Source organism: Pelodiscus sinensis, chromosome 5 (genome assembly GCF_052426305.1).
Source record: "Pelodiscus sinensis isolate ZL-2025 chromosome 5, ASM5242630v1, whole genome shotgun sequence".
Taxonomy (NCBI): domain Eukaryota; kingdom Metazoa; phylum Chordata; order Testudines; family Trionychidae; genus Pelodiscus; species Pelodiscus sinensis.
The window spans coordinates 112,481,611-112,505,952 of record NC_143056.1 but is presented as its reverse complement, the minus strand read 5'-3'; the positions used below and the strand labels follow the sequence as shown (position 1 = coordinate 112,505,952).

Genomic DNA, 24,342 nt, shown 5'->3' with positions numbered 1-24,342 from the left:
AAGGTCAATATTAATTCCAGCACAAAGAATCCAGTTCATTGGACCCTGCTAAACTCCAAATATGAGGCCTTTTCTATTTAACAGACCATTTCAAACAATTTGTCACCTACCCAGTCCTTCTGTTCTAACCCTTCAACAACTATCCTTGTATACCTGAAATTACTAGATCATATGGCTGTGTACAGTTGTTCCCCGACTTACGACCACCTTGACTTACGAACATCCACACTTACGACCAACCTTGCGGCAGCACGTTGTGTTTGCGTGTCTGCGGTCAGGCAGCGTGTTTACGTTTCATTCCCTCACAGTATTTTCAGTGTTTGCTTGTGGCCATCATGTCAAGTAAAAGAAAAAGAGCTAGTGATAAGGGGGGGTGAGAAAAGAAAGAGAAAAACTATTGATTTGGAAAAGAAAATAACAATAGAGAGTCAATATGAAGGGGGTCAAACAGTGTCCTTCATGTCGCGTAAGTTAGGGCTATCAAAATCCACTATCAGCACCATTATAAAGGATAGCGATCGCATTTGTGAAGCAGTGAAAGGGTCTGCTCCCATGAAATCAAAAATTCTAACAAAGGAAAGAGCAGGTCCCAATATGGAAATGGAAAAACTCTTAGTGCTTTGGATGGAAGACCAAATTGAAAAACGCACACCATTAAGTCTCATGACAATACAAGCTAAGGCTCATAGTCTTTTTGATGACTTAAAGAAAAAGGAGGGGTATGACTATGACTAAACTTTCAATGCTAGTCACAGTTGATTCAACGCTTTCAAGATGCATGCAAATCTTCATAATGTGAAATTAAGTGGGGAGGCAGCCAGTGCTGATTTGAAAGCAGCAGAACCTTTCATAGAAGAATTGAATAAGCTGATAAAAGAAGGAAATTATTTTCCAGAACAGGTCTTTAATGTTGATGAGACAGGTCTCTTTTGGAAGAAAATGCCCGAACGTACCTACATACATAAAGAAGCAAAAACTATGCCTGGTTATAAGGCTTTCAAAGATTGTTTAACAGTCTTGTTAGGAGGCAATGTTTCTGGGTATAAATTGAAACCCCTCTTGATTTATCGCTCTGAAAACCCTAGAGCTTTCAAGAATATCAGCAAGGCTACTTTACCGGTCCATTATCGCACTAATAAGAAAGCCTGGATGACTCTTGCACTTTTTGATGATTGGTTCACGAACTGCTTCATCCCTGAAGTCAAGTCATATTTTCTGGAGAAAGGAATTCCTTTCCAAATTTTGCTTATTTTGGATAATGCTCCAGGTCACTCAATACCTCAATGACTTACATTCCGACGTGAAAGTGGTGTTTCTGCCTCCCAACACCACATCTATTCTCCAACCCATGGACCATGGGGCCATAGCTGCTTTCAAAGCATATTATCTTCGCAACACATTTGCAAAGGCAGTACATAAGAACATAAAAATGGCCGTACTGGGTCAGACCAAAGGTCCATCTAGCCCAGTAGCCTGTCTGCCAACAGTGGCCAGCACCAGGTGCCCCAGAGTGGGTGGACCGAAGACAATGATCAAGCAATTTGTCTCCTGCCATCCTTCTCCAGCCTCTGACGAACAGAGGCCAGGGACACCATTTCTATCCCCGGCTAATGGCCTTTTATGTACCTAACCTCCATGAACTTATCTAGCTGCCACAGAATACAAAAACGGCAAAACATTATGTGAATTTTGGAAGGACTACAACATTCTGCATTGCATAAGGAACATTGCTGCAGGGTGGGAAGAAGTTACTCCACAATGTATGAATGGCATATGAAAGAAAATCCTAAAAAGATTTGTGAACTGTTTCAAAGGGGTTGAAAAAGAAAAGGCACTGGAAGACATTTCTAATAACATTGTACAGCTGGCGAAAGAAGTGGCTCTGGAAATGGATAATGAAGACATACACCAACTGCTTGAGGATGTTGGGGAGGAGCTGAGCAATGAAGATTTAATGCAGCTTGAGGCGGAGAGGGTAGCAGAGGAAGAGAGACAAACAGCCCAAGAAGAAGAAGCCCCCAAAAACTTTGTGATGAAAGAAATGGCTGCAGCTTTCAGCAAAATAAATGAAGGAATGCAAATGTTTGAAAAAATGGACCCTAATGTTGCAAGATTCTCAAAGGTGGATCGTTTAATTCAGGATGCCCTGGCTTGCTATAAGGAAATTTATAACGAGAAGAAAAAATAAATTGTCCAGTCCAAAATGGATATATTTTTAAAGAAAACCCCCAGCAGTGATGCCTCCCATGCTGAACCAATGCCTTCTACAAGCAAAGGAACTGCTGAAATAGAATCTGTTGATGATGTTCTTACTGTAGTTTTTTTATTCCTCCGATTCCTCATACAGTAATGTGAATTGAATTAATTGGATTTAAATTACTGCATTGTGTGTTGTATTTCATGTTCATCTTTATTAAATAAAGTTTGCTGTTGCTGCAGTAGTGTTGTTGTTTTTTTCGTGTGTTTCTATTTTTCTTTGATTGCTGTGTTGTTCGTGCTTGGTTACGATTCTAGTGCTTTGTATGGGGTATTTCCGACTTACAAACAAATCGAGTTACGACCAGCTATTCAGAATGTAACCTGTTCGTAAATTGGGGAATGCCTGTACTCTTTTAACCCAGCATGCAACTTTGTCCTCTTCAATCCTGGTGAAGTTGGGCTCTCTCCCAAGTTCTGTTACTGGACAGAGTTGTCCAAATGTCACAGATGATCTTGCAGTCCTATAATGGAGGACAGATCAGAACAACGTATAATGAAGGTGATTCTTATCTCCAATTGCCACCAACCAGAACTATAGTTCTCTCTCCACAATAAGTTGGAGCTGGAGCTGTGAATCTAGGCACATTGGAAGTTCCCTGTTTATGAACAGAACAGTAAGTTTCCCTTCCTATCAGTGTATTGGAGTTTCAAGCACTTTACACTGTGTGGTGGGCCATTCAGACTTTGATCAAGGTCACAGAGGATCACATACTTACCAACCTTACCATTGCAGTGTATTAAGTGAAAAAGTAGGGACGCACCTGCTCCAAACACCTGTCATGCAGCAATAGTTTTGGCACTTTTTCATCTAGCAAGAAATTCCCCCAGCTACACACTTATTGGATGCATGGAATCAGTTGTCTGATCACCTCAGCAGGAATTTCTGGAGAACCATGCATGGTCCTTGAAGAGCACCATTCAGAGGTCCATCTTCAGAGGATGGGTACTCCAGTGATCAATCGGTTTGCCACAAAAGACAAGAAGTTCAGTCAGTTTTGCTCTTGAGCAGATTTTGCTCCAGGCTCCTTAGGCAACACTTTACATTTGAAGTAGGGAGTGGTGCTAATGTAGGCCTTCCTCTCCTAATCTCCTTTATCTTGGGTTATTCTCAAATGGAAATTGGATGATGTCAAACTGACACTCATTGCACCAATTTGGCTCAGTCCATTTTGGCTTTCCAGCCTTCACAGTTTCTGTTCAATCTCCCAGATTTCTTACAGTCCTTCCTGACTTACTGATGAAAAAACCACTGTTAGATGTGTATTCCAAAACCAACCCTCCACCCCCTCTGCATCAGAGACTCAAGGTTTGGCTTTCAGTGTGAATGAGTTGTGGGGAGTCATGGCAGCACTGCCCAGAAATACTCCTGGAAGAGGCTATAAGGAATCAAAAAGGGGGGGGGGGGGGTTGCCATGATGGGTACTGCTAGGCAAAGTTCTCTAGCTTCAGCATGCTGGGTGTGCACACATCTGAGTGGGTTACATGTCTGCACCCACATCCTGAAGAATATTTTTCCCTTTAAAGAAAATATAGCTTTTGTGACTGTGAAATGAGTTAGAAAACCTTCTTTCTTTGGCAAGAACGGGAGAAGTCTCCTCTTTGACAAAATACTCTTGTTGGCTATTTGCCTTTTAACCAAACTGTTCTCATAGTACAATCTTCAGTAGCTTTACCCATAGATTCCTACCAAATACTCCTACTTAAGGCAAAAATCACAATAAGTTAACTTTCAAACATGATCAATAAAAAACACTAACACAGCATAGAAGTTATACATGTTATGTATTCCTAAGATTGGGCAATCAGGCTTCTAGGTGATGAATATGATGAGTACATACCTATGACCATGGAGAGGTATAATTGTTCTTCACACCTGTTGAGCCTGTCAGTCAAGGGAGAGCTCAGCTTTCCTAAGTGTTTCTTTAACTTGAATACTTCATTGAATAAAATAAACCACCCAAAAACATGTATAAGTAGTGATAGATATTTCTTAACTTATAAAGGCGGATTTTTAATAAGCTGCAATTATAACTTATGAATAATCACTTTGCACCAATACTAAGGTTCATCCCTTATGTACCTGGCTCTCAGTTCCTCATCACCACATGTCATAGGGCTTCTCATATTTCTTTTACCCATCTTCTGGAAGTAAGATGTACTGCAAATCAGAGATGTAAAATCCTGTGTAACTGGTTAAACATTAAGTTTAACTAGTTGGGCTGGAGCAGCCAACCCCAGCTATGGACGGCGGCTGCTTTGCCAGCAGTGGGCTGCATGGGGCTGGAGCAGCCCCGCCAGTTAACCGTAACCAGTAATCCTCACCTGTTAACAATTAACTTCCCTCCTGCAAATAAACTCAATTGAGTGCTCTTAAATGCTAAAACATACCAGTTTGTTAAATTGTTCATTTATGGTTTGCGTTTATGGACTTTTCCTTTATTTAACTGTTAATAACTTATCCAAATACAGTAAAACTCCATTGGTCCGGCATCCAATGCTTCGGCACTCCTGATGGTCCGGCACCATCAGGAACCCGGAAGTGCTCTGGCTGCCAGACAATTGGAGCTGCTCTGCGCCGGTCTTTCCCGATTCAGCTGCTGCTGAAACTGACCAGCGGCTGATTCCTGGAAGCCGGGGGCAGAGCAACTCTGCCCCGGGCTTCCTGGAGTCAGTCGCTGATCAGTTTCAGCAGCAGCTGACTTGGGGACGCCTGGGGCAGAGCAGCTGAGGTGCTGCCGGGTTGGTCCCATAGCGCCCGCCCCTCGGCACTGCAGGACCAACCCAGCAGCACCCCAGCTGCTCTGTCCCAGGCGTCCCCAAGAGCAGCTGGGGTGCTGCCAGGTTGGTCTTGCAGCGCCGAAGGGCGGCGCTACTGGACCAATCCGGCAGCACCCCAGCTGCTCTGCCCCATGAGTCCCCCGATTCAGCCACTGCTGAAACTGTGGCATCTCCCCCACCCCAGACCCCTCATAGCCCCCCCCCCCTTCTGATAGTCCGGCACATCTGATAATCTGGCACCCCCTGGGTCCTAAAGGTGCCAGATTATCGGAAGTTTACTGTAGATTTAATGTTGTCCTCCCATGTTCTGTTGATGTAAAAATCCTTTGATTTAAAATAGGACTCAAGCCTGAAAAACACAATTATTCTGAAGCAAGGAGGTATTGAAGTATCTTGTCAGGAATTCTTAATACCCTGTGCTGTATAAAAAGCTACATCAAAAGACCCTTAGGGCTGCAAAGTAGAAAAACTCCTGAAGTTGGGAAATCGCACCATTAACATTGCCTGCATTACCATAACGCTGTCTCTGTGTGTGTCAGCAATCTTCAGTTATCTGTTGTCCTTTGACTCGTCCCTCTAATCTTTTTTTGGACTGCAGCAATCTCAATTTCTGTAAACAAAATAAAAAATCTTCCTTTCTTTCTTTGTGTACTTCTCTCACTAGAACCAACATAAAGCAGTAGATCAAGTAATCAAGGTTGTAAGAAAAATCTGTTACACATTGGATGGAGTAGAAACTCAAGCAATAACAGACTCTGTAAAGAAGCTAAGGAGGGCTGTTAATCTTCCAAGGCATAAAAGCACTGAGGTAAGCATGTTTATCATGTGAACTTGAACAGACTGTGTAAATGGCATTGTGTAGCTTTATACTAAATACTGATAAAAGTATCATTTCAAAAATATTTATAAATGAGGTTTCAATTAGAATTGTTTTTTAAAAACAAAGTTTAAAGGGGTGCCTCAACATTGTGAAAGGTGTGATTTTAAAAATTCTTTTTTCAGTCTATTCAAAGTAATATTTAATTGATGGTAAACTCTTGGAATCTTTTCCTATTTAAGTAGCCTTGGCTTTTAAAAAGCTTTTGAAATTACTTCAAGCTTTGGTAACTTTACATATTGTGCACATATTATGTACTAACCTGAGATTGTGCTGTGTTGACTTGTCCCTGACAGTGGGCACACTAAATTCAACTGAAACTTTAATGGTTAGTTCATGCCCCTTCTGCGAAGAACTGCAGTGATAGAAACTTGTCTTCCTTTCATACAAGCCTATAATCAGTGTCTTTGTCTGTAATGTGTAAATTACCTGTTGCACTTAAACTGTCTTATCTGAATATTCAGAGACTTCAGTCTAGATCCAAATGTGCTCCTAAATTATGCTAATTTGTGTATTTTCACACGTTACACAGTCAGCCTATAGAACGCCTTGTCAGAGGATGCTCTATAGGCCAGGACTTCAACGTGGCACAAAAAAAGAGCTAAATAAATTCATGGGTGATAAGTCCATCAATGGCTATCAGCCAGGATGAGCAAGGAGGGTGTTCCTAGCCTCTGTTTGTCTGAAGCTGAGTATGGGTGACAGGGTGGAACACTTGATGATTACCTGTTCTGTTCATTGCCTCTGAGGCACCTGGCATTGGCCACTGTCGGAAGATAGGATACTGGGCCAGGTGAACCATTGGTCTGACCTAGTATGGGAATTCTTATGTTTTTAGGCAAATTCTCATACTAAAATTGCTTTAATTGCGTAGTTTGTTTCAATGAAGATGGTAAACTTTTTCACAAGGTCTGACTTAGCTATATCAAAAGGTGATATTCATTAGAGGAAACCTTTTGTCAGAAAAGAATAAAACACTTCCATAAATATAAAAATCATACTTTTACAGAGCGGTGTGCCCTCTGTTGTCCCACCATGCTAATATCATACTATGTCCTAATTTCCTTGGTTCACATTGTGTTGATGGTAGTATTTGTAAAGCTGCCTGCAGTGACTCAGGAGCCTGTTGGCCAATCTCAAGGAAGATGGTTGGGAAGCAGGGCACAAAAACCAAATTGGTTGAGATCTATGCTTAGATTTTACCAGCCAGTTACCAAATATAAGCTTCTCAGACACTATACCAGCCTACCCAGAGAGTCACAGACAGTCCCCTTCAGACTGCTTCTGAAAAGTAAAAGTAAAATTTGGCATGGAAATGCAGAAAATCTTCATTAAAAATGTCTGAGCCCCATACAGAGGGGGAACCCTCAATGTTCTAAAGCTTGCTGGAGCAATTTCTTAAAACCCTGACTGAGGGGTATAAGCTCTGGAGAGAGCGTGGGTGCAGAAGGGGGCTTCAGGCAGAGACAAACGCTCTTGCGGAGCCTGCACTCCTTACTCCTGCACCTAAACTCTTTGCCCCAACCTGGAGCCCCCCTCCTGTATGCAAACTTACTTCCACAGTCCACCTCCTCTTATACCCAAAATCTTTCTTGGAACCTGAACCTCCTCCTTGCACCCCAGCCTTGAGCCCCCTCCTGCCCCAGCCAGGTGATAGTGAGTGAGAGTGGGGGAGAGTGAACATGAGTGGGTAGGGCTTTGGGGAAGGGGCCTGGTAGACTGAGTTGCCCTTAAATTCAAAAAATGATCTGGGGTGTGTAAAGGTTGGAGACCACTGGTGTAGATACTAGCTGTATGGTAAAGATACCTCTGACAGGATACACTTTAAAAAAGTTTGGTGCTTCCTAAGGATGTTAAAGACTAGTCGACTAGTCAATCTCTCTCTCTCTTCTCCTCTCTCCTTTTCCCCCTGCCTCTATCAGATAGAGGCAGGAAGGGGATACTTCAAAGCAGTAGTGCTGCACAGCTGATCCCGGGATCAGCTGTGCGGCGCTGCTGCATTTCTCAAAGGGTGAGAGGCTGTTCAAAGGGCAGCACCCCACTGTTGATCCTGCGCTCTGCGCACCATTTCTGCAGAACCCAGGATCAGCTGACCCCGGGCTCCGCATGGCATTTCAAATGTAGAGCAGCATGGAGCCCGAGGTCAGCAGGGGACTCTTGTACATTTCAAAGCTGGCATATGGCATGCAGCCTAGAGTCAGTGGGACTTCTCTGCTGTCCCTGGGCTGCAGGCAGAGTTCCACATTCCTCTTGAGCCCGACTAGGGCTCTTGTACATTTCAAAGGAGGAATGAGGAAGTGCCTATCAAATAGTTGAGTAGTCGATGGAAATTCCTCGACTAGTAAAATAACCAATAGTTAACATCCCTAGTGCTTCCTAGATGTATAAGCTCATGCTTAGCACTCACTACATTTGTTGCATAGTTTGAGAAATGAATTCTGATATCTAATGTCTTTGCTATTTCAGACGTGGAATATTGACTATAACAGTCTGTTCCTCTGTGTAACTGATCTGTATACTACCGTTGTGTTTGCATAGTCCCTTGGTGTAAATTAGGGTATCCTCAGCACTACGGATTTATTCCAACTTCAAACGGTCCTGTGATGGCTAATTGACTATGGCTTGTCAAAACACTTTTGCTCTGGTTTTGACCACTGATTGAGTCCTCAAATATTCACGTGTTCGCTTTTACGGAATTTTTGTGCTAGAGAAGTGCCAAAGGGTCTCAAATGAGAACTAAAATCTGGCCCAGTGGTTCAGGTAATCATAATGGCTGTGTCTACACTGGCCGCCTATTACGGAATAGGCATGCAAATGTAGCACTTTGGAAGAGGCAAATCCGTGGGGGATTTAAATATCCCCCGCGGCATTTGCATTTTCATGGCCGCCGCTTTTTTCCGGCTTGGAGATAAGCCGGAGAAAAGCGTCCAGACTGGCAAGTAGGAATAAGAGATCCTCCGGAATAGGGCTTTTCAGTCTGGACGCTTTTCTCCGGCTTATCTCCAAGCCGGAAAAAAGCGGTGGCTATGAAAATGCAAATGCCGCGGGGGATATTTAAATCCCCCGCGGATTTGCCTCTTCCAAAGTGCTACATTTGCATGCCTATTCCGTAATAGGGGCCAATGTAGATGTAGCCTTAGTGCTTAAAACGACAAAGCATGGGATTGAGAGAAATGGCAAGTGAAGGTTATTTGGATGTAAGCTGTTAATGTTTTTCTGAAATTTGCCATAATTTACTGTGCAGGTGTCCTTAAAGCCTGGTGATGATACAAGCACCAGTTCAGCTGGTAAGTCAAGCATTTAATCTTATTTCAGAATTGCTTTCAAATAGTTGTTTTAGGAACATGCTCATTAAAGCTGTATTATAATCTAGGTTCATTGCAGCCTGAAAACCCTGTGCAAGTGAGCATAGACCAGTTGACAGCAGCAGTCTATGCCCTTCTTCACCTCCACTTAAACTCAGGCTGCAGTAGCAGTAATTCTGCAACAAAAACCAGAAGCATTAAGGAAGCATGGACTGCTACAGAGCACCTGCAGTTCACAATATTTGCTGCTCATGGAATTCATGCTGGTTGGGTGTCAAAGTGAGTATTTTATTAAACAAATGTCTTTTTACAAATCAGTTATCTGTCTTGTTCTTCCTGGTTCAACATACTCACTCTTTCTTTGTAGCTATGAAAAATATTACTTGGTTTGCTCGCTGACCCATAATGGAAAAGATCTGTTTAAACCTGTTCAATCGAAGAAGGTTGGCACATACAAAAATTTCTTCTATCTGATTAAATGGGATGAACTGTGAGTAATTTTAATACTTCAGCTCCTTGATTAAAATATTTCTGTATCTTTAATTACAGTATTTTCTAACAATACTTGGATATTGAATAGAAATAGTAGCTCTTATGTAACTTTCTGTTGCCCTCCTTTGTAAATTTAAACTTTCTGTGATCATATCTGACATATGTTGTCTATATTAGAGCAGCACTTTATCCTGCTGATTTTGAGAGTGGGGGCGGGGGGAGGGAAGGAACATTTGTTTTCCGCTTAAATGCTGATTTGTTAACATTTATAAACTGCTGGGAGTCTCACATTGGGGAGGAGGAGGAACCCTACCTTGTGAATACAATTTGCAGGTATAAAGCTAAAAACTGGGGAAAAGGCTTCAATTATGATCCAAGTATCTAGAGAGAGAAACTTGTTACACTGTTGTAAGTACTCTGGAAAGCCTTTCTGCAGCCTAGGGGTTGCCAGTTTGCTTTCTCACTGGGTCTCCCGCTGGGTCCCGGAGCATCGGAGCCCCCAGCGCAGCAAGGAGCTGCTGCCCCCATCACTCCCTAGGTCAGCCCTGGCCCTACTCAGGTGGCCTGGAGGGGGGCCAAGAGGCTGGGGGGCAGATAAGCTGGGGATGAAGAGGCCAGGGCTGGCTACAACCAGGGAGGGCAGTGGGGGGCTGACAGGCTGGGGGAGCTGGGAGGGAGGCCAGGGCTGGATGCAACTGGGGTGGGGGCCAGAGGAAGAGTGGGGGTGCCAGAGGCTGGGGGGAGGGATGGGCTGGCTGCGGCTGGGGATGGGCTGGGGCAAGAGCCCTGGTGTGGGGGGGGACCCAGAAGCCAGGGCTGTGGCTGGGTGTGGGGGAAGGCTGGGGCTGGCACGGCCCCCAGCTGCCGGGGGGAATGTCGGGCTTGCTTACCCCAAAGATGGGGGTTGGCGAGTGTAGCGAGAATACTTCAATACTTTTTTTCTGTCCATTGAATTTTATTAGTTTTTGCCAAGATTTGAAGGTTCTACATTGTGTGCCATTTCAGTATATGTAAATGCTTTAATGAAACAGCACTTCATTTGGATGAAAGGACCTATTGTCTCACAGTTTGTTTTTAATATTAAGCTTAGAAAAGTAGAGGGTGGTAAATCAATTCTGTGGCCCCTGAAATGAGCAGAAAAAGTGGGAAAATGAATTACACTTACTAGTCCAGCTCCTTGAAAAGACCATGTAAATTTGTACAAGAAATCTTGTCCTTTAAGAGGTTCTTTTGAAGCTGGATATGATGCAGGATTGTTGCCTTGTACCTTTCAGAAATTGTGATTAACACTAGAGACTTGACGAAGGAGATGTGCATATTAACATTCAACACTAATTCACATCCTTTTGGGAACAAAAAGCGTCAGCGTATATTGTAACTTTAAAGATTCTAATCCTTTATCTTTTCTTACTAGTTGATTGTTCACAAATATTCTTTTCTTTTACAGAATCATTTTCCCCATCCAGATTTCACAGTTGCCATTGGAATCTGTCTTGTGTCTTACTCTGTTTGGAATATTAAATCAAAGTAGTGGAAGTTCACCTGATTCAAATAAACAGAGAAAGGGACCAGAGATGTTGGGTGAAGTTTCTTTACCTCTTTTCGATTTTAGACGGTAAGTAGCCAAAATGTGTTTAATGACTTGGGTGTATGAAGGAATTTAGATGATCCCCACAAGTGCAGAGGCTGCTTCTTTGCCACTTTTTAGTAGACTGATAAAAGTAAGACTGGCACACCATGCTGCGTGGGAAGTTACTCTTAATTAGAATTCTATATACTGCTGATCCTTCACATTTGTTTATAAGATGTTTCTATTCAAAGGGCTCTGCTTTCTGCTAACAGACTGATGAGCTAGTAGGGTTGGAATGATAGGCTGTTTGTATTATATTGATAATCAAGGAATGTTCATATTTCACCCAGTTTGCATGGTAGTTTTCTCAAATAGAGACCATGGTAGATAGCAGTATTGTGGAGTGGCAGTAGTTTGTAGCATAGTGGCAGTGCATCCTTGAGGTAGTCCATTGACATCCAGCATAGGATCTGGTGCACAGCCTATGTATGTAAGTGTTCCCAAGTGTTACTGTCCAGACATATACTTCTTTCTCCATTAGTTGAGTACATTTGATAGGAGGGGAGAGAACAGCAATTAGTGAGCAGTATCTAGGCATTTGACTAGAAGGTGTGAAAGGCAGACAAGTTAACTAGGTATGTGTTAGGTAGCTGAGGTATAACAATGTGTGTTAAATAGACTTGGTAAGAGAGCAGAGCAACTTGCTCATTGAGCTCTCACAAGGATGCACACACAAGCGTTGGTCCAACCATATGGTGCCAGTTACACCATGCAGCACAGCATAGAAGCAAGAGCTACAAGGCCAGTAAAACAGATACCACAGAACAGCAACCTCTCTGAACAAATGCTTAGCATGTCGAGAGAGAGAGAGAGAGAGAGAGTGAGAGTGACTGACTCCCTCAATGAGACATTTTTAGTTTTGGGGACTTCATTTTGCTTTCTCACAGGCCTGCAATCTCTCAGTATAATTTCTCTCAATTTAGTGCAGCTAAAATCCATTGCCTTGCTCAGCAGGAGTTGATTCAAAATTAAAGAGCTCTTTAAAGAAGTTTTTGGAACTGTATGTCATTAAGAGAAACTCAGTTCTTGCGGTGCTCTTAAATGGAGATTGATGGAAAAGAGAGATGCTCTTGCATCTGGGACTCTTTTACATTCGTTCTGTGAAATTCTATTTTTAATAGCCTAGAAAGCAATACGTTTCTTCTAGTCTCAAGTCTTTACATAATAGCAACATCTGGTCTAGTTACACTGGTATACATATTTTAAAAAGATAAATCAAATCAAACTTAGAGCTAAGAAAATCAAGTACAATGTCTGTACTCATTTCTACTAAAAAAATTAATTGTATGGATAGAATTGATTCATACTAATTAATACACTAATGCAGGACACTAATTTCTGTAAGATGCTTATGCAGCTGTCAATGATTATGAAAACTCTTAAGCAAAACAAATAGGGTATGTCTACACTACAGAGCTAGTTCGAACTAACGGAGGTTAGTTCGAACTAACTTTGATAGGCGCTACACTAGCGCTCCGCTAGTTCGAACTTAATTCGAACTAGCGGAGCGCTTAGTTCGAACTAGGTAAACCTCATTTTACGAGGATTAAGCCTAGTTCGAACTAGCTAGTTCAAATTAAGGGCTGTGTAGACCCTTAATTCGAACTAGTGGGGGGCTAGTCCTCCCCAGGTTTCCCTGGTGGCCACTCTGGCCAACACCAGGGAAACTCTATGCCCCCCTCCCAGCCCTGGACCCCTTAAAGGGGCACGGGCTGGCTACGGTGCCCGTGCCAGGTGCAAGCCTGCCAGCACCCAGCCAGCAGACCCTGCACCTGGCACGGCTCGAGCCAGCCACCCGATGCCCCCCAGCTCTTCCCCTCTTCCCGGGACCAGGCTGGCGGCTCCCGGGAGCTTGCCCGGACCGCAAGAGGCGGGCACCCGCCTGGGCTAGTGCGGACATCGTGGACCTCGTCCACGATCTCCACACTAGGCACAGGAAAGTGGCCGGCTTGGGCAGGAGAGCTGCCAGCCTGGCCACCCAGGAGCAGGTGTGCAAGAGAATCAAGGGGGTCCACTGAGACCCCCGACCCTGAGACCTGAGCTTAGAATGGCCGTCCTGGGTCAGACCAAAGGTCCATCTAGCCCAGTAGCCTGTCTGCCAACAGCGGCCAACCCTAGGGACCCTGGAGGGGATGGACCAAAGACAGTGACCAAGCCATTTGTCTCGTGCCATCCCTCTCCAGCCTTCCACAAACCTTGGGCAAGGACTCCACTCCTACCCCCTGGCTAATAGCACTCCATGGACCCAACTTCCATTAATTGATCTCACTTCCCTTTAAACTCTGTTCTAGTTCTAGCCTTCACAGCCTCCTGCAGCAAGGAGTTCCACAGGTTGACTCTTTGCTTTGTGAAGAAGAACTTTCTGTTGTTAGTTTGAAGCCTGCTACCCATTCCTTTCCTTTGGTGTCCTCTAGTCCTTCTTTATGGGAACTAATGAAGAACTTTTCTTGATGCACCGTCTCCACCCAACTCCTGCTTTTAGAGACCTCTATCCTATCCCCCCTCGGTCTCCTCTTTTTTAAGCTGAGAAGTCCCAGTCTCTTTAGCCTCTCTTCATATGGGACCTGTTCCCAACCCCTGATCATTGTAGTTGCCCTCCCCTCTCCCAGCCTCTCTCTTCCCCTCTCCCACCTCCTTTTCCCAGTCTCCCCCAGTTTTGTTCAATAAAGACAGATTCCATTTTTAACACAATTGTCCTTTATTTTGTACATCAGGAAGGGGGGCTAGGGAAGGGTAAGTGGAAGGAGGTGAGGGAGGAATGGGGTACGAGCCCCCGATGGGGAGGACTAGGCTGGCTTTGCGGGCTTCTGGGGGTGGAAGCTCTCCTGCAGCCCCCCAATTGCCCGCTCTCCCCAGATGGCAGCCTGCGGCAAGTGTAGCCAGTCTGATGGCTGAGTGCTGTGATGTGCCCAGTGTGGGTACTCCGGGCACTCCAAGCCAGGACTGGTTTTCAAGCGGGGCACCCCGAGAACTGTCTGTCCGGGGTGGGGGTCGGGTCCCTTTAAGCACAGCCCTCGGCTAGCCTGAGACAGCAGCTCCACGCTCTAAGTCCTCCTCTGATGCCCTGCCGGCACTGCTTCCAGCCATCCTTAAGCCCTGTTCAGGGTCCACTTAATGTGGACATGCTAGTTTGAATTAGCAAAACGCTAATTCGAACTAGTTTTTAGTTCTAGACGCTTTAGTTCAAATTAGCTTAGTTTGAATTAACTAATTCGAACTAAGTTAGTTCGAACTAACTCTGTAGTGTAGACATACCCATATAGTTTGCAAGTAGCAAATATTACTTTTATCACTTTTCATTGGCTATTATCCAGGATGGGTGGGAATGGTGTCCCTAGCCTTTATCTGTAAATGGGTGACAGGGAAGGGATCACATGAGGATTACCTGTTGAGTTACTTCCCTTTGGGATATCTGGTATTGGCCACTGTCAGTAGACAGAATACTGAGCTAGATGGACCTTTGGTCTGACCCAGTATGGCCGTTCTTATGTTCTTATCCTTTCCACATTAGCAAAAGTTTACTGGTTCACTAATTTACATTCGGCAATTAGACAAACTAACTGAATGCTTTCCAGTTTCAAAGTCACATAACAGCGATTTCTCTGTTGTAGGCGGTGAAACAGTTGTGAGACCTAAGTACAGGAGTCCCCCGACTTGCAACGCAATCCGTTCCCAGGGAAGCGTCGCAAGTTGGGGACATCGTAACTCGAATCCTTATTTATGATAGGCGCTGTGTGCCATTGTAAATGCAGGCCGAGGACGTAAGTTGGGGGGTTTTGGCCCCTTCCACAACTACAAAAATGGTTGTAAGTGTGGAGTGTTGGAACTCGAGTGGTCGCAAGTTGGGGGCCTCCTGTAAAATAATCTGAGGTTGGTTTAAAGGAAAGTATAAACTGTTAGGGTATGCTTTTAAAGGACAGTTCTTATGTACCAGTAACGTGTTCCCTCTGCACATTCATGCCTGTTCAACAGTGCTGAATTCTTCTTGCAAAGGACTTGACAGTATAGATCTGAGGGCATTAGTACAGTTAATACTAGACACAAAACTACTTTAGCAAGTAAATCTTCAGTCCCTAGTTCTTGATCTGGATACTTGACACTGAACTGAGTGATAAGCTCAAGGACCTGATACTGTCTAAGAAGGACATAGCTATATCTAGTGCAATGCTACCATAGTCTTAGTCATGGGCTATAGTCTAAAAATGAATACTGGACTTGCACAGAGCCAGTTTTTAACCAACTAGATGACCCTTAACCATGAGGAGGGTTTTTGAGGCAACCCTCATGGTCTTTGATTCAGACAGTGATTTTTTTCCCTTAAATAAATCCTTTCTTTAAGACTGTTGCTTTTGAGTTAAAATATAACTATAAACAAAAGTAGGTATGAAAGGGCAGAGTTAAAAAACCTAAGGGAAGCATTTTGAACATTGAATTTTAAACTTTTGGCTGTTAAACAGAAACTGTTGAAAGCAATTGGGGCCACTTGGAACCCTCCATGAGGGCAGGGTAAGTGGCCAATAGTGCTCTCTAGGAAGTTCCAGAGGTGAGAATATTCAGAGGCGTCCTGGAAGAAGAATCAAAAGATTCTTTACCAGACTTAATTCAAATCTGGGTTATAGGATTTAAAATCACTTATACAGGGTGTAGGAAGTGCAGTTAAAGGCATGTCAGGATAAAGTGGTAAATGTTTAAAAGCTTTGCATCATTGACAAATTGGCCCAGATCCAGACTGTCCTAGAGGAAGCTGATGAGTGAGGATGCAGTCACCTTGGTGCTCTGCTGATCCTGAGCTGTCCTGCACCACACTAGTCTACAGGCACAGCTTGAAGCAGCTTGCTGACTTCTTCAGCTTACCCTTAAGGTTGCTGACAAAGGTGTATGTCTACACTGTAATAAAACACCTGTGGCTGTCCTGGGTTAGCTGACTCAGGCTTGCAGGGTTTGGGCTATAAAATTGCAGTATAGACAATTGGACTCTGGCTGCGCTGCCATTTTTTAGCTCCGGAGCTCAAACCAGCTGACCTGGACTGTGATACTTGGTGTGGCAGCTGTTTTATCACAGCATAGACCTACTCTGATACCATTCTAGCAGCTGGAAATCTCTGCAGCACAGGAATTCAAACTGCAGCACCGTTCATGAGGGGACGATGCATTAGAGTGATTGTGTGCTACCTGAGGAGCCCTTATTGTTAAGGACACAACTGCCATTAAACAGCTGAGGAGCTGGAGTCCTGTGAGCATGCATCGAAGTTTTACCAAATAGGACAGTACTTGTATACACCTGAACATCAAGTTGTCAGTTTAATTGTATCTTAATGTTGTGCTAGTTGGAGAGAATCCTATCAACAATGTAAAGAGCAGAGATGGATACTTCACTGGTGAAAACTATTTCAGCTCCCGGAAGCACAAGGATCTGAAAGAATGTTGTGCCGAATTTGGGTGAATAACATGCATACGCTGGATGTAGAAATGTCAGTCTCTGCTAGCCGTGGATTACTACAGTTGAATGCAGGCCAGGGTACTTGAGGACACAAGCCAAATACTCCAGCTGCATTTTCATATAACATCAATAACAAAGGGATCTAAAAATTGCTGCTAACTAGAACACTGAAGAATCTAAGGTCATTACTGTGCTGTGAGACTCTGAAGCCAGATTGGAAGCACTTGTGATGAAGTGAGGGTTTGGAATAGATACAGCTCTCCCATTTTTGCTACCACATAAGGGTACTACAAAGAATACTGTGTACTCTTTAAAAAGGACTAGATCTGTGTTCATTTGTTCTTCAGTGGCACCATATAATTAGATGCATGGTTTTGTTGCTGGTTTTGTTTTGTTGTATTATGAGCATTATATTAATAAAGACTGCCTCTTCTCCTCCTGTTCTTTGTCCCAGCTGCTTTCCATCAACATACTGAAGGCTTGATGGTCTCCTGAATTAATTAATTTTTAATTCATGAAATTAAACTGGATTGACTGAATAATTATTTTAGACTACTTGAGGCAGGAATGATCTGTTCTGTACAATGCACAACACACTGTCAGATCTCTGAGATCTTGGAGTCATTGTAGATAGTTCTCTGAAAACATCCACTCAGTGTGCAGCAGCAGTCAGTAAAGAAAGCAATGTTAGGAATCATTAAGGAAGGGTTAGAGAATAAGACAGAGAATACCTTGTTGCATCTATAAAAATCCATGGTAACACACATTTTGAATACTGTGTGCAGATGTAGCTGCCTCATCCCAAAAGACACATCTTGGAATTGGAAAAAGTTAAGAAAAGGGCAACGGACATGATTAAGGGTATGGAATGGCTGCCATATGAGGAGAGATTAATAAAACAGGACTGTTCATCTTAGAAAAGACAAGACTAAGGGGGGGATATGATAGAGGCCTATAAAATCATGGTTGATGTGGAACAAATAGGAAAGGTTATTTATTTGTTCTTGTAACACAAGAACTTAGGAGTCACCAAATGACATTAATAGGTAGCAAACAAACCCACAACAAAAGGAGGTATTTCTTCACACAACATATAGTCAACCTGTGGAGCTCCTTGCCTAAGGATGTAGTGAAGACCAGGACTTTAACAGGGTTCAAAAAAGAACAAGATGAATTCATGAAGGACAGGTCCATCAATGGCTATTAGCCAGGTGGTGCAGGAATGGTGTCCCTAGCCTCTGTTTCTCAGAAGCTGGGAATAGGCAAGAGGGGGTGAATCACTTGATGATATCTGTTATGTTCATTCCCCCTCGGGCATCTGGCATTGATCACTGTCAGAGGACAGGGTACTAGGCTAGACGGACCTTCGGTTTGACCTAGTAATGTAATTCTTATGTAAACCTAGAATTGCAGTGACGCATACTAATTATAATTGGTTAGTAGTAATGTGAAGCTATTAGCAAATTTTGCATCTGCAGTTACACCAATTGTATGTGGTTTGATAAAATCATAGATTCTAGAGATGAAAAATCCCTAGTCCTACCCCCTTGTTGGTGTAGGATTGCCGCTTGTAGAATATATTGATTTTGTCTGAAATCTTTAGTCGCCCCACATGGGCAACCTGTGTTCCATGTTATTTGTCTGGGGGAGGGGGGTGGAGTTTAGTCAAGTCTACTATTTCAGTACTGAACTGCCTCTGCAGGCTTAGAGTTGCTTGCAGATGTAAGTATTTTGAGAACTTAGAAAATAAATATGGGAGATAAATGAACATGCAGAAGAAAAAATTATTAGTAGTGATCATATTCATTGTTTTGGCTGCTCAGAATCATAATTGCCTACAAATGGCATGCTTTCCCACATTGTCTGAGTCCGAAAGCTTAATATAGAATATCTCTGGAATAAAAAAGCTTTCTCTTTCAAGGAATGTTATCATTTGTTACTTGTTCTCAAGTGAGAGCAGGCCATCTATATTCTGAGACGAAATTTTTGCCATTATAGTAAACCTATTGATAGTCCATTTAAATTATGCAGATAAAGCAAATTAATGTTTCATATTTTGTGAGTTACCATTATTTTCTCATAGGTGTTTGATCTGTTTTCCAGATTTTGATGTTTTTCACTAACTTTTTGAGGAGTAGGCACAAGATGTAGTGACTGAAATATTGTGTGCTTTTTTCTCTTTGTTTTCTTAGTTTGTTAACTTGCGGAACTAAGTTGTTACACCTTTGGACTTCATCACATGTGATTCCTGCATCAGCAACTACCCATAAAAGAGGAAATCTCATGGAAAGAATAGTACTGCAGGTAGTATTTTTTTTTCCTGATTTTCAGTTAAGTGTTTTGTTTTGAATGCTGTAAGCAAGAATTTTGTCGTCAGAAATAGATTGATATTGCTGAGGGCGGGGGGAAAGCCTCTTCACTCTGCAGGCAATAGTAGGTGATGCCAAACCAAAATAATAATATAAAAACAGTGATCATTGACCCCTGATGCAGTAGTTCAGTGTTCAGGAAGCTTTTCAGCTTTCTGAAAGCTTTTTAAAATGGCCTTCTGTTTTAATTTTTCAGGTTGATTTTCCCTCTCTGGCTTTTGATATTGTATACAAAGTGCCTCAAGCTGCAACCGGTTTGGTACATCGTTCAGTAGAAACTTTGGAAAAAAATGTAAAGGAGCGTCTTCTTGCTATTCTTGCTAAAGATGGCACCCTCGGGTATGTTCATCTATTTGTGTGATTTTATCTTTTTACATGTAAGCAACTCTGTGGAGAGGGAAATAAATACATAATGTGTCCTCCTTACTAAAGGCTGACAGTTTACAGCCAAATATGCTCCCTTTCCTTTACACAAATGAGACTTGTGTGCTTGGATTTAGGTGTGCAGTTCTCATTTTTGAAGTTTCAGTAAAACTGACAAAAAGGGACCAAATTTTTATTTATTTAGTAAGTTAACTTTTACAGAACAGTTAATACGTTTCAAAATCACTGGGAGAAATTAGGATATTGTAGGAGGCAGTCTTCCTGTCATCTGTGCTGAACTAACATTGAAGTATGGCATTTGGAACATTGCCCTGTTCAATTTCTGGTGAAACTTAAAGCAATAAAGTTGTAATTGCTTTGAGCAACAATCTCCCATTTCTGCAGCACCTTCCTGACTACCTTCTTGAAATGTTTAGGTTGTATTCAGTCTCAGAGGTAGATGAAGTGACTTACCGGTATGTCCCTTTGGCAACTGCTTTGGTTTTCTTCAGAGTAACAATAATTGTTATAAACTAAACTGTTGTTTGGACTATCTGCAGGCTATCAAAGGGAGATAAAGAGTTTTTGTGGGAGAAGCGACATTATTGCCATGGACATGAAAACAGCCTTCCAAAAATATTAGCTAGTGCCCCACACTGGGACTGGGGAAGTCTGCCTGAGATATACTCACTGCTTCAGCAGTGGCCTCCACTACCTCCTTTGACTGCACTGGAACTACTAGATTCAAAGTAAGTGAACTCTATGAATTATAGAAAGAAAAGCACAATTTACCGGTTTTGTAGGGTACTGAAAAATATATTTTAAATGATTTCCACTGCATTCTGTAATTTTTTTACAAGCTATGGTCTCCATTGATTTAAATTATCTCCTTGACACTCATGGTTAGCAGTAGCTATTAAACAGATTTATCATTTAAAAAGTGCACATAAAAGGTTTGGTTACCAATAGAAGACTTCTGAACGATGATTCATAGGAGGATTGAATTTTCTTGTTTTGTAAAATATAGCCTACATTTTTATATCAAAAACCTCCTCAGCTTTTGTCTGTCTTTCAAAAGCTGATTTAATTTCTGATTAAACTCAGCCAAATCAATGTCCTACTGTGATGTTACAAGAGTAGACTGACCTCAAATCTATCCCTTTAATATGAGATTAAGGGTTTGCTATTTAAGATAGGTGCTAAAATAATAGTTAGAGATGGGCATCCCTGCACCTCAGTATGTACATGCTTTTGTATGTAGAGGGCCTGATATTAGGGGGCATGCAAGAACTATTACAATAAAAAAGTTAGCTCCTGAGACTTGGTGTTTCATGCATGTCTCTGCTGATAAAAACAAGTAATGTACTTGTGATGCTTTTGTAGGTTTGCAGATCAGAAAGTACGAACCACAGCTGTGAACTGGATTGAGGCAATAAGTGATGATGAGTTGACAGATTTTCTTCCCCAATTTGTGCAGGTGACATTTATTGCTTACCCTTTTGTTCATTTTCCAATATTAGAACTCTTAAAATTATTTTTGGTGCTTAGTACCCAAAATATACAGTTGGGTGCTTTTTATTAGTGTTACCATAGATACAGGGAGGTGCTATATATAATTTTAAATAACCCAGTATGTAAACTAAGCAATTTAAGTAAAACAAAAAGAATTATACTAGCACTTTCTATATACGTGTGACACATCTATGTACAACTTTATTTTTACTTTTTATATAAAAGGCAAACACACAATGAAACAAAATATAAATTCGCATATAATGAAACTAGCATCTCCAGCATTTGCCATGTGTTACCAGTAGAGCCTTAAACTTGTTTTATCTTTCATATTAAGCCAGCCAACCTTTCAGGTTTCTGTTGCAATACTAAGGTTGTTTTTCCCCCCATTTTTCTTTGACTGAGAGGGTCCTGTAAAGCGTTAAACCACTTGAAGTAATTCCTCCAAAGTTAATTTTATTTCTTAACATGTGTTTCTAGAATTGAGTTGAAACAGACCAATTGTCCTATCTTTGCATGAATTCTTGAGCATAGCTGCTGAAAGAAGGAACTGAGACACACTGGTAGCTGTTTATCATATAATCAAGGGAGATCAGTTTTACACCTTGTATCTTTTTCAATCTTTAATTCTTTTTCTATCCATATTATCTAAGTGTGGAGTTAATCTGTGCCTCCAGATCAAGGCCATCTCATAGTAGTATGAGAAGAGAGTAATGATGGCCTCTTACAATATAAAACACAAAAATGTAGAAATGGCAAGTGGGGTGGGTTTGGTTTTGTTTGCTTTTGTCTCAAACCAGACAGATATGTATACAGAGCCACTGGAGAGGGAAACACCACAATAAGATGAATTGGAAACGCTAAACAATAGAGATACAATTTAAGGGTCTTGTGTGACAAACCAGGCAGTCTTATATCCCATATAAATTGCATAAGTTTATTTATTGAGCAGAAAGCAAAGGAGTGAACTTAAAAGGCAATAGGTTAATGACAAGGTACATTTGGGCAGATATTTATTTTGACAGTTTGAAGTTTTCTGAGTAGGGGTGGGGGCACAAAATGTCATCTTACAGCCTTGATAATTTATTGTAATATATAGTCCATATTTATGAAACATACCCTTCAGGTGTCTGTGTTAAATTTAGTTTTTCAGTCATCTAACTTTTACCTATTTTCAATAATACTCAGATCTCATGGGTTTATTCTGCTCTGGACCCTTCAAGATCCTTTGGCCATCACTGCACTTTAAATTGTATAGGTATCCCCCCTTCTCCCCGCCCTCCCGAAACAACTAAAGGGAATGTTTAATCCAATCCAGTAGTTGTCAAAAAATTTTCTAATGACCCAGTTGAAGAAAATTGTTGTCAGTGATCCGTAATTTGATTAGAGTGTGGGTTCAGGGTGGGGCTGAGGATGAAAGTTTGGGGTGTAGGAAGGGGCTGCAGCTTAGGGAGGACAGGAGGGACTTACCGTGAGCAGCCCCCCGGTCACTGGTGCAGCAGGGGGTGCTAAGGCAGGCACTATATGCTCTTCCCCCACCTAGGGGCCAGGTCTCATGCTGGCCACTTCTTGGGCACAACACAGTCTGCAGTGCCAGGGCTGGCAAGTAGCCTGCCTTTAGCAGTTCCACTGATCACCTGATCACCCTGCAGCAATGTGACCCAGTGCCTGACATTCCATGACCCTGTACTGAGTCACAACCTGTAGTTTGAAATCCACTGATCTAATCTAAAAATTGACTAATTTTCTTGCATTTAGGCATTGAAGTATGAAACCTACCTAGACAGCTCTTTATTCAGATTCATTTTGACCCGGGCATTAGGAAATATTCGAATAGCACACTATATGTATTGGTAAGAACATTTCTTTCATTATATAAGTACAGTAATATTGATGTCTTCAGAACAAAGTAATATGCTGTCTAAATACTACATTTTCTTTCGTGAGTGATAGATCAATGAATGTTACATCAGGTTGGGGTTATGTGCAAAAGATAGTGTTCCTTTTAAGGAGACCAAATGAATCCACAGGAATCAAACACACAAATATCAAAATTGTGTTACTTTCTGTAAATCAGTAACTGTATGTATGTGTGTGCATGCTCAGCGCTGTGCAATGTCACTTAACAGACTTTTTAAAAAGGGTTTGCTATTTAACTCATCCAAAATGTTCCCTTTAGAGAGGAAATAGTAGTTTTTCCTACAAAATAGTAACTTAAATATCTGCTATTTCAGGCTTCTGAAGGATACCCTACATGATGCAAAGTTTGGGGTAAAGTATGAGCATATTCTTGGTGCCTTCCTCTCAGTCTGTGGGAAAGGGCTAAGGGAAGAGCTGGAGAAGCAGACCAGAATGGTACAGCTTTTGGGAGTGATAGCAGAAAAAGTAAAACAAACAAGTGGATCTTCTAGACAGGTGCGTAAGCTTAACTTTTAATATTATGTGTTACGGGGGATACATCTGACTTAAATTTTAAAGCTGAGCAAATTTACTTTGAAATTCAGTACAGCCCTGTATAAAAGTATAGTAAGATGTGTTTCAACAGAATAATTATTAAAAAATCAACACATTTTGGTAATCACTAGTCTTCAACTGTTAACCAGAGCTGTGTGGGAGGAGTGGTTGCGAGAGGAAATAGCAATGGAATAAATTGATATTTCTACAGAATTTGGCCCCATTTGGCCTTGCTAGCTCTATATAATTTTATAGACCGAGGTGGTAGCATTTATCAGTATGGACAAATTTCACGTGGATGGTATTAGGGCTGTATTGATGTGGTTATGTTTTTTGAATAAATAAAATAGAAATGATTACTGTGATCATTTAAAATCCTATGGTACTCTTCAGGAATTAGGGCATTGGCTGTGCTATTCTGCATAATTACTTTGCTTGTCAGAAATTTCCCTGTAGATATTTTAATGGATGAGTGTCAGTTTTGCATTTTTGCTTCTCAGGTTGTCCTGCAAAGTGGTATGGAACGTATACAGTCCTTTTTCATAAAGAAGAAATGCCGTTTACCCCTCAATCCCAGCCTTGTAGCAAAAGAATTAAATGTCAAGGTACAGTATGGAAAGATTTTTAAATCAACATTGCATGCTTGCAATTCCTGGAAATGCTCAACCTGTAGAAAGGAATACTTCATATATATATATATGAGAAGTGTTACATTGGTGGGGAAACTTTTATTAAAAAAGAGCCTTTAGAACCAGACAATAAAATTAATTGAGCAGAGAGACGACAGTTATGGCAATATTTAGTGTACAGCCAGACCAAGGCCTGACTTAAGGATGACCTTTACTAATTTTCTGCTTCATCAG

At 41.9% G+C, this 24,342-nt stretch overlaps 1 protein-coding gene across 2 annotated transcripts in view; it reads left to right on the top strand.

Annotated features, from left to right (window-relative positions):
- Nucleotides 1-24,342, top strand: part of PIK3C2A (phosphatidylinositol-4-phosphate 3-kinase catalytic subunit type 2 alpha) — a 113,361-nt gene that overhangs the window by 50,025 nt on the left and 38,994 nt on the right. For both annotated transcript variants that reach the window (XM_075928066.2, XM_075928065.2), the window contains exons 9-20: nucleotides 5,702-5,845; nucleotides 9,159-9,201; nucleotides 9,288-9,498; nucleotides 9,587-9,709; nucleotides 11,159-11,326; nucleotides 18,974-19,085; nucleotides 19,347-19,489; nucleotides 20,074-20,262; nucleotides 20,897-20,990; nucleotides 22,784-22,878; nucleotides 23,260-23,440; nucleotides 23,980-24,084. In XM_075928066.2, the coding sequence (XP_075784181.1) occupies nucleotides 5,702-5,845; nucleotides 9,159-9,201; nucleotides 9,288-9,498; nucleotides 9,587-9,709; nucleotides 11,159-11,326; nucleotides 18,974-19,085; nucleotides 19,347-19,489; nucleotides 20,074-20,262; nucleotides 20,897-20,990; nucleotides 22,784-22,878; nucleotides 23,260-23,440; nucleotides 23,980-24,084 (1,608 nt within the window). The remainder of the gene's footprint in view (nucleotides 1-5,701; nucleotides 5,846-9,158; nucleotides 9,202-9,287; nucleotides 9,499-9,586; nucleotides 9,710-11,158; nucleotides 11,327-18,973; nucleotides 19,086-19,346; nucleotides 19,490-20,073; nucleotides 20,263-20,896; nucleotides 20,991-22,783; nucleotides 22,879-23,259; nucleotides 23,441-23,979; nucleotides 24,085-24,342) is intronic.